The 13,962-nt window shown below is 36.3% G+C and overlaps 1 protein-coding gene across 1 annotated transcript; it reads left to right on the forward strand.

Moving 5' to 3' along the window:
• Positions 1 to 7,340: 7,340 nt before the first annotated feature.
• LOC137735251 (probable protein phosphatase 2C 25) lies at positions 7,341 to 9,331 on the forward strand. Its single transcript, XM_068474662.1, has 4 exons — positions 7,341 to 7,848; positions 8,125 to 8,463; positions 8,579 to 8,758; positions 8,861 to 9,331. Exons 1-4 carry the CDS (start codon positions 7,423 to 7,425, stop codon positions 9,023 to 9,025), a joined length of 1,110 nt encoding a protein of 369 aa, XP_068330763.1. The 5' UTR covers positions 7,341 to 7,422; the 3' UTR covers positions 9,026 to 9,331.
• The last annotated feature ends 4,631 nt before the right edge of the window (positions 9,332 to 13,962 follow it).

Below are 13,962 nucleotides of genomic sequence, written 5' to 3' on the forward strand. Positions count from 1 at the left end.
TAGTTATAACCATCAATTAGTATTTGAAAGTATAACACTTTTTAACTTTTTATGACAAATATTATTAGAAGTTAAAACATCAATATAACACGGTGATGGATAGAAGTATTGTCCTTGCATTACAGTGTGGATTCGAATTCCGTCGACTTTCTAATTTAACATCTAGCATAACAAATATATTGTTCAAACAAAAAAAATTAAAACACTTTGTGTTTGTCTAAAATCACTTTCAAATTTGCCATAACTTAAACTAGTTAAGCTAAGTTTGTGATTCAGATGCTAATAATAGACGATGAATCAGCAACTCGTGTTTTCAATGTCCATTAGCAAATTAAATAATATTGCCTTTATTAATTAACTACTATGTGTCATTTATGGATTGGTGGAGGATATAATTTTTTATGTTCACCACCGGATTTGGATCCTCGCCGGATCCCCTCTTTGGGGATCCTAGGGATCAACGACCGTTGATAAAAAATCTTACCGTCCCAATTAAATGTTTTTTTATTTTTAAAAGTAAAGTATTATCGTTTTGCGTGAAAAATATAAATAAATAAATAATTATGACTGCATAATTTTTTATCAACTGTCTGTGTTCGTTGATGATCCGGCAAGGATCCAAATCCGTTCACCACCACACACTAATTGAAAATAGGTTTGTGGCAGATCATGTTTAACATATGCTCCCAAATATAAGTTCTTTGCCCATTCATTTGTAACGCATGGCGTCATGGCTCACGTTTTCTTCGTGTGTAAAAGGAAAAAGGAAACAGTACTGGAGTGGACTCATTAAGCAAGCTAAGCTATGATGAAAGCACTTCATGCATAAAACGTTGACCAAAACGCAAGCCTTGTCAAACATGTTATATTACAACTCAATTATTGTACCACTCAGATTAACCAATAATGATCTTTATGAACACAAAAAATGATAGTTTCTCTTATAGAGTGCATGGAACCGCCAAAATTATAGAAACAATAAATTTTATGTGTCTAAATAAAATCAGTATATAAAAATGGCTGATTGTTTTAGTAGCTAAGGTTTATTTTTTTGACCTAATGTGTTTTGAGTTCAAATACTTCTCCCCTCGTTAATATAAATTAGTATAAAATATCGTTTGTAATAAGAAAAATAATATAAGTACAAAAGAAGATTTGAAAAAAGAAAAATCCCTTGTATCAATAACGTCAACTTATTTTTACCATATTTTTAAGAGAATTTGTAACATCTAACATCGTCTAGGAGAGTGGATCTTATAAGCCTTATATAAATATTCTCATCACAAGGCATTTTGGAAGCTCACTGGCTTCGGGCTAGGATGTGGTGAGGGCCCGGGCTGGGATATGACATAATTGTTATTAGCACTCTAAAAATTTCATTCTACACTCCTCACAAATGTTTTTTTTTTAATTATAGAAAATTTGGAATTCAAAATGAGATTTTTGAAGTGCCAATAACAATTCCCTATTTAAGATAGCAATCCAAATGGTTTATATTTATCATGAGTCCAAGACCAAGTCGCATTCTCACACCCCATTGTAATGAGGTGTATTTTGCATACAGCATCTCCGCAAAAACCTTAACATTATAGGACGATCTTTTGCAGACACATGCAAAATCATGAGAAATTTTTCTTAATGCCAATAATACGGTCCAGTATATTAAGTGTCATAATATAATTACTTATAAATTTTAAGAAAACAAAATAAATCAATTGTATTATGACACTAAATTTAACGTGTCGTGTTCCCACTAAAAATCTCTTCAAAATCATATCAGAAAGAGGGGGTGCCAGGTTGCCTTTACATACTTGTTGGTTTCTAACATTGCAAACATCGATTAGCTGCAATTAATACATAGACTTTAAGCTTCGGACAAATTTTCAAAGATTTACACACTTGTTGGTTTCTAAACATCGATTAATAGCAATCTAATACAGTGTGCGTTTAACTTTTGTACAATTTTAAGGATGAAATTCTGTTTATTAATTAGAAACCATAACATTTCGAACTCGAGAATAACATGCCTTGAGGGAAAAAAAACCTTACACGGATGTGTCCGGCATTGTCAACTCAGACACTTTTCAAAACCAACCGAGAGATACGAATTGGAGCCTTCAATTTTTTCGTAGTATATCAGATTTACATTGCTTTGTGTGTGAAGATCAACAACCACGAATGATTTACGTTACTTAATTTGAGTTGTTTACGTGTTAAATTTTAAAAAATTGCTGCACGCGAGAAGGTGTGTCTAGAGTATAAACTATACATTAGATAAATAAGTTCATTTGTACTTATAAACAGTTAGGCTATTCTCTTAGAAATGTAATATAGTAGAATGATTTTTCTTGTATTCACCGAAAGCTAGGGTTACAAGATATATAGGAAACAGATACATTCCTGATCCTAAACTAATGCCTACAATCAAGGAAAACAAACCATAACAGGTAAGCAAATAACTAATTTACAGATTTACAATATTTACTATAATTAATCTAAGATATCTTCTTTAACACTCCCCCTCAAGTTGGAGTGTATGTTAATAACACCCAACTTGCTGAGCAATGTTTCAAACTGTGTAGAACTCCACGACTTGGTGAAGATGTCTGCTGGTTGGTCAGTTGTTCGTATGTATGCCGTACGAATCAGTCCTCCTTGAATCTTCTCTCTTACCAAATGACAATCAATCTCTATATGCTTTGTCCTTTCATGAAATACCGGGTTCGAAGCAATGTATATGGATGCTTGGTTGTCACAAAACAACGTGACTGGTTGTGAATGAATCACCTATAAATCTCTTAAAATGTTCTTTAACCATGTGATCTCACAACATGTGGCTGCCATGGAACGATACTCGACTTCTGCACTGGAAAAGAGACAGTGGCTTGCTTCTTTGTTTTCCAGGATATCAGTGCTTGACCAAGTTGAATACAGTAACCTGTTATCGATCTTCTTGTGTCTTTGCATCTAGCCCAATCAGCGTCACAAAATGCCCTTAACTGCAAAGATCCCTTGGATGGCAAAAATATGCCTTGTCCCGGTGCACTCTTGATGTATTTGAGAACTTTGTGTGCCGCCTCAAGGTGTGGTTGTCGAGGCTTTTCCATAAACTAACTTAACATGTGCACATCATAGGCTAAGTCCGGCCTTGTTATGGTTAGGTAGATCAGCCTACCCACAAGTTTCCTATATGATGAAGCATCAACCAGAAGTTCTCCTTCTACCTGTGTAAGAGAAACATTTTGCTCCACAGGGAATCGTGAAGGTTTGGCACCCAAAAATCCCGCATCATCTAATATATCCAATGCATATTTTCATTGGCATAAGGTGATGCCATTTTTGGACCGTGCAACCTCTATCCCCAAGAAATATTTAAGTTGGCCTAAGTCTTTCAATTTGAATTGTTACGAGAGAAACTGCTTCGTTGCTTCAATTTCTTGCAGATTATTTCCTAATAGAATCACATCATCAACGTATACCAACAAAGCAATGAAGTTACCTTGTTGACTACGGACGAAGAAGGAATAAGCATACCATGATTGATGAAATCCGGCAGCCTTGAGAGCGGTGGAAAGTTTGATGAACCATTGTCTTAAGGCTTGCTTTAAACCACATAAGGATTTGTGTAGCTTGCATGCACGAGTCTCCCCCTTTCGTCCATAGCCAAGAGGTAATTGCATGTACACTTCCTCGTCAAGATCACCATGCAAGAAGGCGTTGTTGACATCGAGTTGGTGCAAATGCCACTGACGCACATCAGCAACACTAAGGAGCACACAAACAGTGGTTAACTTGGTAACCGGAGCAAAGGTTTCACGATAGTCAACCCTTTCTATTTGGCTATAGCCCTTGGCAACCAACCGGGCTTTGTAACGCTCGATGGTCCCATCAAGTTTAAGCTTGACCTTGTACACCTATTTGCAGCCAATCAGCTTTTTGTGATGGGGAAGTGGAATAAGAGACCAAGTATTGTTGGCCTAAAGAGCAGCAATTTCGTGTTGCATGGCAGCACGCCATTGTGGATGGTGGACAGCCTGCAGAAAAGTGGTAGGCTCTCGGATGGTGGTGACATTAGTGACACAATGTTTATGCATGGGAGAAAGGCGTTGGTAAGATAGGTAATGAGACAAAGGGTGAGAAGTACCTAAGGACTGAACCATATTCGAGGAAAAAGCAGGTTAGGACGGGAGAGAGGTCTCGACGTGGAAATCCTGCAAGAAAGATGAGGGTTTGGTAGGGCATGTGCCACGACGGGGTGGCGGTGGTGCAGCAGGAGATTGAGCAGGAGGGGAAGGCGGAGGTGATGGTGATGGTGATGGAAAAGGTAAGGAAGGTGAAGGGGTCTCAACGGGTAAATGAGGTGGAATGGTGACAAGGCCAAAGCCTACTTCTGTCGTGGTTTTCCCAGATTGATCACTTTGGTACCATCTTAGAAACGTAATATAGTAGAATGGTTTTTCTTGTATTCATCGAAAGCTAGGGTTACAAGATATATAGGAAACATATACATTCCTGATCCTAAACTAATGCCTACAATCAAGGAAAACAAACCATAACAGGTAAGCAAATAACTAATTTATAGATTTACAATATTTACTATAATTAATCTGAGATATCTTCTTTAACATATTCCACACATATTATCAATTGATTTTATGGTGAAACTTCATATGCAAACAACACAAATTGGGTGACGTCGTGAACCATACGTGATCGTTTGATACCATGACATGACAAAAGTTGAAGTTCCACCAATATATAAATAAATAGTAGCACAAATCTTACGGCTAGTTTGGGATTACTGGGTTTTATTCAAAATTGCTTAAGCTGTTATGTGAGAATTAAACTGCTATAAAAAAATAAAATAAAAAGGCGGGGATTGAATTGTCAATACGTTTGTTAGATCCCACATAGTCTAGGGGAGTGGATCCTTTAAGCCTTATATGTATATTCTCATCTCTAACTAACACGAGGCCTTTTGGGAGTTCACTGGCTTTGGGTTCCATTGGAACTTCGAAGTTAAGCGAGTTTGAGCGAGAGCATTCGCATAATGGGTGACCCACTGGGAAGTTCTTGTGTGAGTTTCCGGAAACAAAACCGTGAGGGCGTGGTCGGGGCCCAAAGCGAACAATATCGTGCTATGGTGGAGTCGAGCCCAGGATGTGGTGGGGGTCCGGGCGGGGATGTGACAACGTTAGTTTCATTAATTGGTATTGTTCGCATGCATTTAATAAAAAAACGTGTTTTTTAGAAGCATGCGTAGAAATGATTTTACCTTTTACTATTTTGAACTCGTGATTTTGAAAATAAATAAATAAATAATTTCCATTTTCCAAACACAACTAAGACCCTGTTTTTTTTTTAAGAAGTTGCTTTTAAAAAATTTTAACAACCCCAAATCAACCATTAATAAGAAAATATAAAGTTCATTTTTTTTCTCTATATGTGATTATTATCAACAAATCTCACCCATCGATACAAAATTCTCCCTTAAACATAAGAGTGTCCTACAATTAATAATTTTCTCATAGGATGTTAGTACGATTTATGTTAAAGAGACTCTCTCACAAGTGCAACTCTTTGGCACCTCATGCTTTTATATAAAGTTTTATAATACTGGCACGAATAAAGTTAAATTATAAGATAACAGAAAATCTATAAAGAGTTTCATTATGAGAAAGTGCGTTAACATTTCTCCTATAAAGTATAATCTAATAGGTTGGTCCCATGCAATATACTATTGGTGCGCTCACGCCACCGCTTATGGACCGCAGTTGCAAGCTTGTCTGTAACAGATAGCTTGAAGCTGGATGCACAGAAGCTCCGTGAAACTCTACCGACCGACGGAACCAACAAGAACCCGCCATGTGCAAGTGAATTTTCTTTTTTCTTTTGGGTCCGAAATTAATAAGAAAGTAATAAAAAAGTAATGAAAGTGAGAAAAAAGGAAAAAAGGATGGGATGCCGAATATTGACAGGGTGCAAGGAAGCTTTATTGACCGTTGAACAGCATACTGGCCTTAAAATAACCACCACACACTCCATGAGAACATTTCACGGCTGTCCTTTTCTCCTTTTGTTAATTACAAATTCGATCCCTACATTGTAGTGGTTATTCCAATTTGATCTTTGATTTTCTAATCGTCTCAAGTTGGATCTTTAATTATCTAAAATAAGAAGAGTGATTTGAACTTGAATGCAAATAAAGAAATTATTATTGTAGTTACTATTTGTTTATACAATTGTTCCATAACCTTTTAATTTTAAATTTAAAAAAATTGACGTTAGTTATAAAACTCAACAAGATTACTGATACGTAAAATTTAGTTTGGCCGATTTTTTTTTAGTGAAACAAACAATGATAACGACCATGACAAAAAGGAGCCTTTTCGAATCATCACCATTTGTGTGTTGAAGGAGATGGGATAATGTGAGATCAGAGTTATAGATTGGTCAGTCGTTTTGAGAACTAAAGAAACACAAAAATAATCACGTAAATAAGACACTTGCATATAAATCATATAATTCAGCCAAACTAGCTACTGTCAATTTTCTTAAGATCAAAACTAACAATTCTAGGTGGTCAAATCTAATACAGGTTAAGGAAAACAAGTCCAAACTTGAAAAAACGACTTGATTTGGTTGGTCTTGTATGGTTTACAACCTAGTCGTAAGTAGTAACTTACTAGTAGGGGGAAAACATTTTGGTCAAAATAGATGGGTTAAGAAGATGTCAAACAAATTCTCATATTATATGCTAGTATTTGGAACAAAAACGATTTATTGCCCTTATCAAATCCATGTTCGATTGTTCAAAGTTAATTATGAGGAACTTGTAACTCAAGTAATTAAGAATATTTAATCTTTTACTCGACGTTATAAGTTCAATTCTATACTTCATTGAGAGAGAATTTAAGACTAATTCGAGACAAAAAAAATTCTAAGACTCGAACCAGAAAAACCTCAAAATTTTAGGGATAAAATGTGAGATCAAACCTAATTATTCTTGTAATCTTTGAATTCGACATTCTAGAGATACAGTAGGCACACCCTTTACACGCCCTCCCTCCATTTTTGACTAAATCCCAAAACCAAAACAGGTCACCATAAGTCAATTCAATTCCCAAATAAGGTAATCACGGCCCCGTTGCTTTGGGTTCACTTTATACTAGTCTCTTGTCATGCACAATCTAATTACGAGATTTTGTTTTGTATTTTTATTTTTTTTAATTATAATTAAAATAATAATTTAAATATTAAGAAAGTTTCGCTCATCTTACTTCTCCCTTTATATAGAGCCCCTCCATTTCCCGCTGTCGACCAAATCACACACAACAAAGAACACTCAACAGAGAAACACAGAGAAAATTTGATAAAATCCCCCCAAAAAATAAGAAATTCACACAGAGAAAAGCAAAAAAAATGCCTTGCGCTTTGGTGTTGCCGAACTCGCCGATTTTCTCGCCGTCGCAAATTCCCTCCCATTTTTTCTGGTCGTCGGCTTTAGCTTCCCCTTCTGCCTGTTCTTCGCCTAGGGTCCTCCATGGCGCGCCGCCCACACCGTCGCGGTCGCCGGCTTTTGAGTCTCGGTTTCAGAGGCAGGTGATAAGCGAGTGCCAGAAGCAGGCTTCGGGTTTGGCTCTGAAGAGGAAGAGGCCGATAATGATTGATATTCCGGTGGCGCCTTTGGTGAATTTTAAGGTGGAGTCGAGTGAGGGTGCGGCGGAGAGAGTGGAGTTGCTGGAGGTTGATGAGGATGGGTATTCGGTTTATTGTAAGAGGGGGAGGAGAGGTCCAATGGAGGATCGTTACTCTGCTGTTGTTGATCTTCACGATGATTCGAGACGGGTAAATTGTGATTATTTTGCTCTCAATTTTCTGTTTGTTTCCCGGGAAAATTTCACAAATGGAAATTAGTATCTTTACTAGAAACTTCAAGCATTTAGCTTTGATTAGATTGTTTTACAATTTTATTTGGAGTTAAGCTTCAACTGAGAAAATTTATGATGAAATCAAAAGAACAAGAACTGGGTTTCTAGAAATTTTGGGAAAGATATGAAATTTTGCAATTATGTTTTTGAATTCGCTGTTCGAATTCGTTCTGATTAGATTATGTGACTACAGGCATTCTTTGGTGTGTTTGATGGGCATGGAGGAGCAAAAGCGGCTGAATTTGCAGCCAAGAACTTGACTAAAAACATTGCGGATCGTTTGACGGGTGGAAGTGAAGAGGAAATCGTGGAAGCAGTCAAAGATGGTTATCTAACCACCGATGTCGAGTTTCTGAAGGAGGATGTTGGTGGTGGCGCATGCTGTGTGACTGCCTTGATACAAAAGGGCAACCTTGTGGTGTCCAATGCCGGTGACTGTCGTGCTGTTATGAGCCGAGGAGGGGTTGCCGAGGCCCTTACATCCGATCATCATCCTTCTAGAATAGATGAAAAGGAAAGGATTGAGACCACGGTAAGCATTCAAATATGTGCATATGGATTCGAGGATTTGATATTTGTACGTCAAGATTGAAATGGAAGATCGTGGACTTTGTCGCTGATTGAATTTTGCGATTTTTGTTTTGCAGGGTGGTTATGTAGATTGTTGCCGCGGTGTTTGGAGAATTCAGGGATCTCTTGCTGCTTCGAGATCAATTGGAGATCGACAGCTTAAAGAATGGGTGATAGCAGAACCAGAGACTAAAGTCTTGAGAATAGACCCCGAATGCGAGATTTTAATATTAGCTTCTGATGGCCTTTGGGACAAGGTAATTTTAGAACTAATCTCATTCCGCTTCACGTGTCTTCGTTTAGAGTCATTACTTCGGAATTACCAAAATCTAATACGAAGTTTTCATCTCCTTTTCCAGGTTACTAATCAAGAGGCGGTAGATATAGTTCGCCCTTTATGCGTTGGTGTTGATAAGCCGGAGCTCTTTTCTGCTTGCAAGAAGCTCGTTGATCTGTCAATAACGAGAGGTTCCATGGATGATACAAGTGTGATGATAGTCCAATTAGGTCGTTTCGTTTTATGATAGTTGATTTTTTTCTTGCACTGCAAGTTAACTTTTGCAGATAGTTGCAGAAAGGAAGGCAGGAAGACAATTCTTCTGGGATTTGGTACCGATGTAAGTTCTTTTATATCAATGGTAGAAAACGAATGCAGGAAAGCCATGGTGAAGAATAGCAACAGTCATAGGATCAATTGTAAATGAAAATTTGTATGCTCGCCGGAGATTTTATCTCGGCCGTAGGAAGAGGGTACTAGAAGCACATTACACGTTACGATAATTGTAATTTTTCCAAATTTATAATAAATGATCAAATGCTTACCCTTTAAGCTCAGTTTCTACTTCTGTTTTACTGCGTAAGTAGCTCAATGTTTATTCACGATTTGTCAGTTTATGGTCTTAACGTTATGCTTAATTCAACACGTTATAATTTGAGTAGAACAGCAATTATCCTGCAGTGGTCCGCCTGAGTACGTTGAAAAAGCTCCGCCTTATGGTAATGTGTTTTGGCTTTGTCTTGTTTAAGTCAACTTCTAGAGCACCTGTTGGACCAGGTCACGGTCCCGTTTGGCAGCTGCGGCCTGCAAGCGTAGTATGCACTTGTTCAGTGTTGAAATTTAATAAAAATAATATCATGTGTGCGAATTCGGACGTAGTCACCACCAGTCTATTTACACTTCGCTTTCACATTAGAAATTTTAGAACATGCACTAAACAAGTGATTTGTGACTGTGTTAGTGGACATCAGGACATGCCAAACTTTTTTATCCACTGTTGTGCCGGCTTTTATCTTTTTCCTGTCAATGAGAAATGAAATTCGAACTTGATAACTGTAAGAGTAAATTGTAGATATGATCTTTTAACTTCAACTCAATTGGAGCAATGGTCCCTCAATTAAAAATCTATTACTATTGGTCCCTCAACTCATCAAAACGTGCAACTATGGTCCCTCAACTAAAAATTCATTACCATTTGGTCCCTCAACTTTAATTCGACTAGAGAAATGGTCCCTTAATTTTAACCCAATTATAGCAATGGTCATTTCAACATAACTCATTTTGACAAAAATTTTGACGTAGTTGACGAAAATGATCATAATTACACACTTTGAGGAGTTGAGAGATCCTAATTGTATAAATGGCCATTCCAACATAACTTATTTTGACAAAATTGATGAAAAAGACTATAGCTACACATTTTGATAAGTTGAGGGACTAATGGTAATGAATTTTTAGTTGAGGGACATTGCTCCAATTTGATTAAAGTTTTGGAACCATTGCTACAATTTACTCGTAACTGTAACAGCTCAGCTTTTTCAAGGTCTTACTGTAATTTGCCAAATTTTTTGGGGGAAACCTGATAGATTTTGGCACTTTAAGTTTAAGGTTCTAAAAGACGCTTTAAGTTCAAGGTTCTAAAAGACGCTAAGCGCTAGCAGTGTTCTAGAAATCACCCTAGGCGGCGCCTAGGCATTTAGCGGTGGTCTCCCGATCCGATTTGGGGGGAATCATTACAAAAGTCGATGGGTATCTCGGTGGCCGCCTAGGCGCTTTAGGCGGTGCTCAAGGCAGTTTGAAATTCTTGCCAGCGTTGAAGGCTCTGCAACTATTGCAGTCCCGAACTTTCATCGAATATGCAACTCTAACTTATGCATCTGCATCGAAACTCCCATCTGCGTCCGCATTTGAATATAGCCATGGTTGCTTTGTAGAGGTTTATGGAAAAAGAACGAGTGAGAGAGAGAGAGAGATAGCCATGGTTGCTTTGCCAGAGGTTTCTGGAAAAAGAAAGAGAGAGAGGGAGGGAACGAGAGAGATTTTTGGGATTTTGTGTTTCACGGGCTGATAGGAAATAGGAGAGAAAGAGAGAGATTTTTGGGATTGTGTTTCAAGATTAGATAGGAAATTAAAGTGGGAAGATAGTTGTGGAAATAAAGATATGGCTGGAAATAAGATAGAAAGAGAGAGGGATTTATGGGATTTTGTGTTTTAAGATCAGATAGGAAATTAAAGTGGGAGGATAGTTGTGGAAAGAAAGATATGGCTATCTATTTGCCACGTCTATGTTACTAAGGAATAAGAAATTTATTTTTATATAAAGAAATAAGGTTGTTTATTAAATGAAAAGCAAGCCCAATCTTGATCAACAAAAGAAGCAAAGCCCAATAATAATAAAAATATGCGGGTTGAGTAGATGTTATAAAACTAACATAAAAAGTCCTAAAATTTTTACAAATATACTTATATTTTATAATATATATAATAAATATACATAAATCCGCCTAGGCGCCCGCCTAGACTCCGCCTAGCCGCCTAAGCGCTAGGCCCCTGCCAGCCGCCTAACTAGCGCCTAGTGTTTTTTAGAACCTTGGACGCTAGTCGGGCAGTTGGCTGGGACCTAGGTGGATTTAAGTAAATCTATTATATTTCATGTAAATAAGTGTCTGTTTATACTTAAAATATATATAATTTCATCATAAACTACAAAATAGAATAACATATATATTATGAAATATTGGAACATAATGAAAATACGGAAAATAAGTATATAATGTGTGTTCATTTAAGTATTCAACAAGTCTCTTACAATTTATTGAAAAAAATAAAATGCAAAATGAAAGTTATTTGTTTTCTGTCTAAGTGAGTCACAATCTAGGCAAGTGCCTAGGCTATGGGTGGGCTAGACGGTTTATGCGGGTGCCTCAGCAAATCTAGGTGTCTTTTCTTAATTTTCAAACACCTAGACATTAATCATGACGGTTGGCAACTGCCTAACGCCTAGGCTTTTTGGAACAGTGTTTAAGTTAGATACTATCTATAAAGTTAAGCTGCCATTTTGCTTAAAGTAAACCATCACTTGAAGTAAGCTGCCATCTTTTGACAAACAAAGTCACAGGTAAAGGGTGAGTTTTGTAGCTCACCCTTTTCCCTTCCCTTTTAGATCAGATTAGGGTAAGAAGTTGACATGTTCTGGATGTTTTTGAAGGGCTATAAAAGATTTTGGTTCATTTCGGAAGGCATTAGATGTTTTTGTAGCTATTTTGATAACATTGTGTACATTGCATACTTTATACCTTTCTTTTGGGTTTTTGAACTATTGTAGTTTCATTTTGAGGTTTACTTGTAAGAAATGGTAATGGAATTGTTTATATTTAGGTCTAAAGACTTTGAAGAAGTTACTTTTTGCTTTTAGAAGTAATGTGAAGTGTCACTTGTTCGGGCGGAAAGTAATAATGCTTTTGTACCCTAGTGTAGTTTTGATCCCCATTGTCTTTTCCCCTAACAACCAACAATTTAATCCATTAAAACTATCGTTTGTCCTTGATTATCTTCTTAATTATTCAACCTAATTAACCTAACGGCTGAAAAGCTGCCAAAAATAAAAAAGCGGAGTGTGGAAATCATTCACAAGAATTAAATGGGCTAAGTTTTTCTTGGGCTTATACATTTTTTGTCAAAGGTTCTTGGGCTTGTCAGACATGCTCCGACTTTAAAATAAATTGGAATTTGAACACACCTTGTGCTATAATAGGCCCATAACTCGGCATTAAGAGAAAAAGAAAACCTGTGTTATAACTCACAAATGAATAATTATGGTCTGCTTAGCCAAAAAGATGACATGTTAATAGGTTACAGGTAAACTTCCAAAAACTTATATTTTAAACAAGGACGTGCTTATAAGAATCAGATACGAACCAAGAACTCAAGATTTCGAGTTTGGATCCTCCTCACTAGTAATCAAATACGAAATCATCGATTCGAGATTTTGAATTTAAATCCTCCTTGTTAATTTCATTTGTATCAAAATAAAAAAAAAGTTAATTAAATGAGTAAACCTAAATTTTACCTTTGCGTAAAAGAAAACTTAATATTAAAAAGGATTTTTATCATAAATAGTCTCTGAAATTGACATTCACCATCAAGATGACCATTGAAATTGAAAATTAATCAATGTAATCCATGAAAAGTGAAAATAGATGTTTCAAAATCAATGTGGTCATTCCGTCATAATTCTGTTAAGTGCTGATGTGACACATAAATGAGCTCCACAATATTTATGAGTTTTTATCACGAATGGTCCCTGAAATTGACCCAGACCATCAAGATAGTCCTGAAATTGACCCACATCATCAAGATGTTCCCTAAAATTGAAAATCGGTTAATATAGTCTTTGAAAATAGGTGTTACAAATTAATATGATCATTCCGCCACAATTTTGTAATTTTTTTTGTTATGTGCTGATATGAGTTTAATAATTAATTAAAAAAATTATCTAAATACCGTTTGACAATGAATTTTTTTTCTTATAGTAGGACCTACTTCGAAAATTTGGGGCATTTACTTGCGGCACTACATTAATCGATTTTCAATTTCAGGAATCATTTTGATATCGCAGGTCAATTTCAGGGACATTTAGATGTTGTGGGTCAATTTTAAGGACCATTTATGAGGAAAAAAACTTATGGAACCCATTTATATGCAAAAAAAAAAACTTATGGAACCCATTTATACGCCACATTAGCACTTAACGAAATCTTTAACATAATTGTGACGGAAGGATCACATTAATTTGCGACATCTATTTTTAGAGACTATATTAATTGATTTTCAATTTTACGAACCATATTTATAATGTTGTTCAATTTCAAAGACTATTTATGATAAAAACTCTATTAAAAAAAATGTATTTTCGAAATACTTTCCTATATATATATATATCATGCTTACCACATGTTACCATGTGAACAGTCGTTGAAAAAGGTCGGGTTAAATCCGGACCCGCATCTAATGACCCGGCGACTATCCACAACCACTTGTGCATGAAGAAATTCAGCCAATGAGTAAAGCGCACGACAGAACATTTTTAACACGTAATTATTTTTAAATTTTTTCTCCTCCTCATCCGAATATTTTAAAATATTTAATTTATTTAATATTTTAGCTCTCGAAGTGGCCTGGGTG

This window comes from Pyrus communis, chromosome 5 (assembly GCF_963583255.1).
Source record: "Pyrus communis chromosome 5, drPyrComm1.1, whole genome shotgun sequence".
NCBI classification, from domain to species: Eukaryota; Viridiplantae; Streptophyta; class Magnoliopsida; order Rosales; family Rosaceae; genus Pyrus; species Pyrus communis.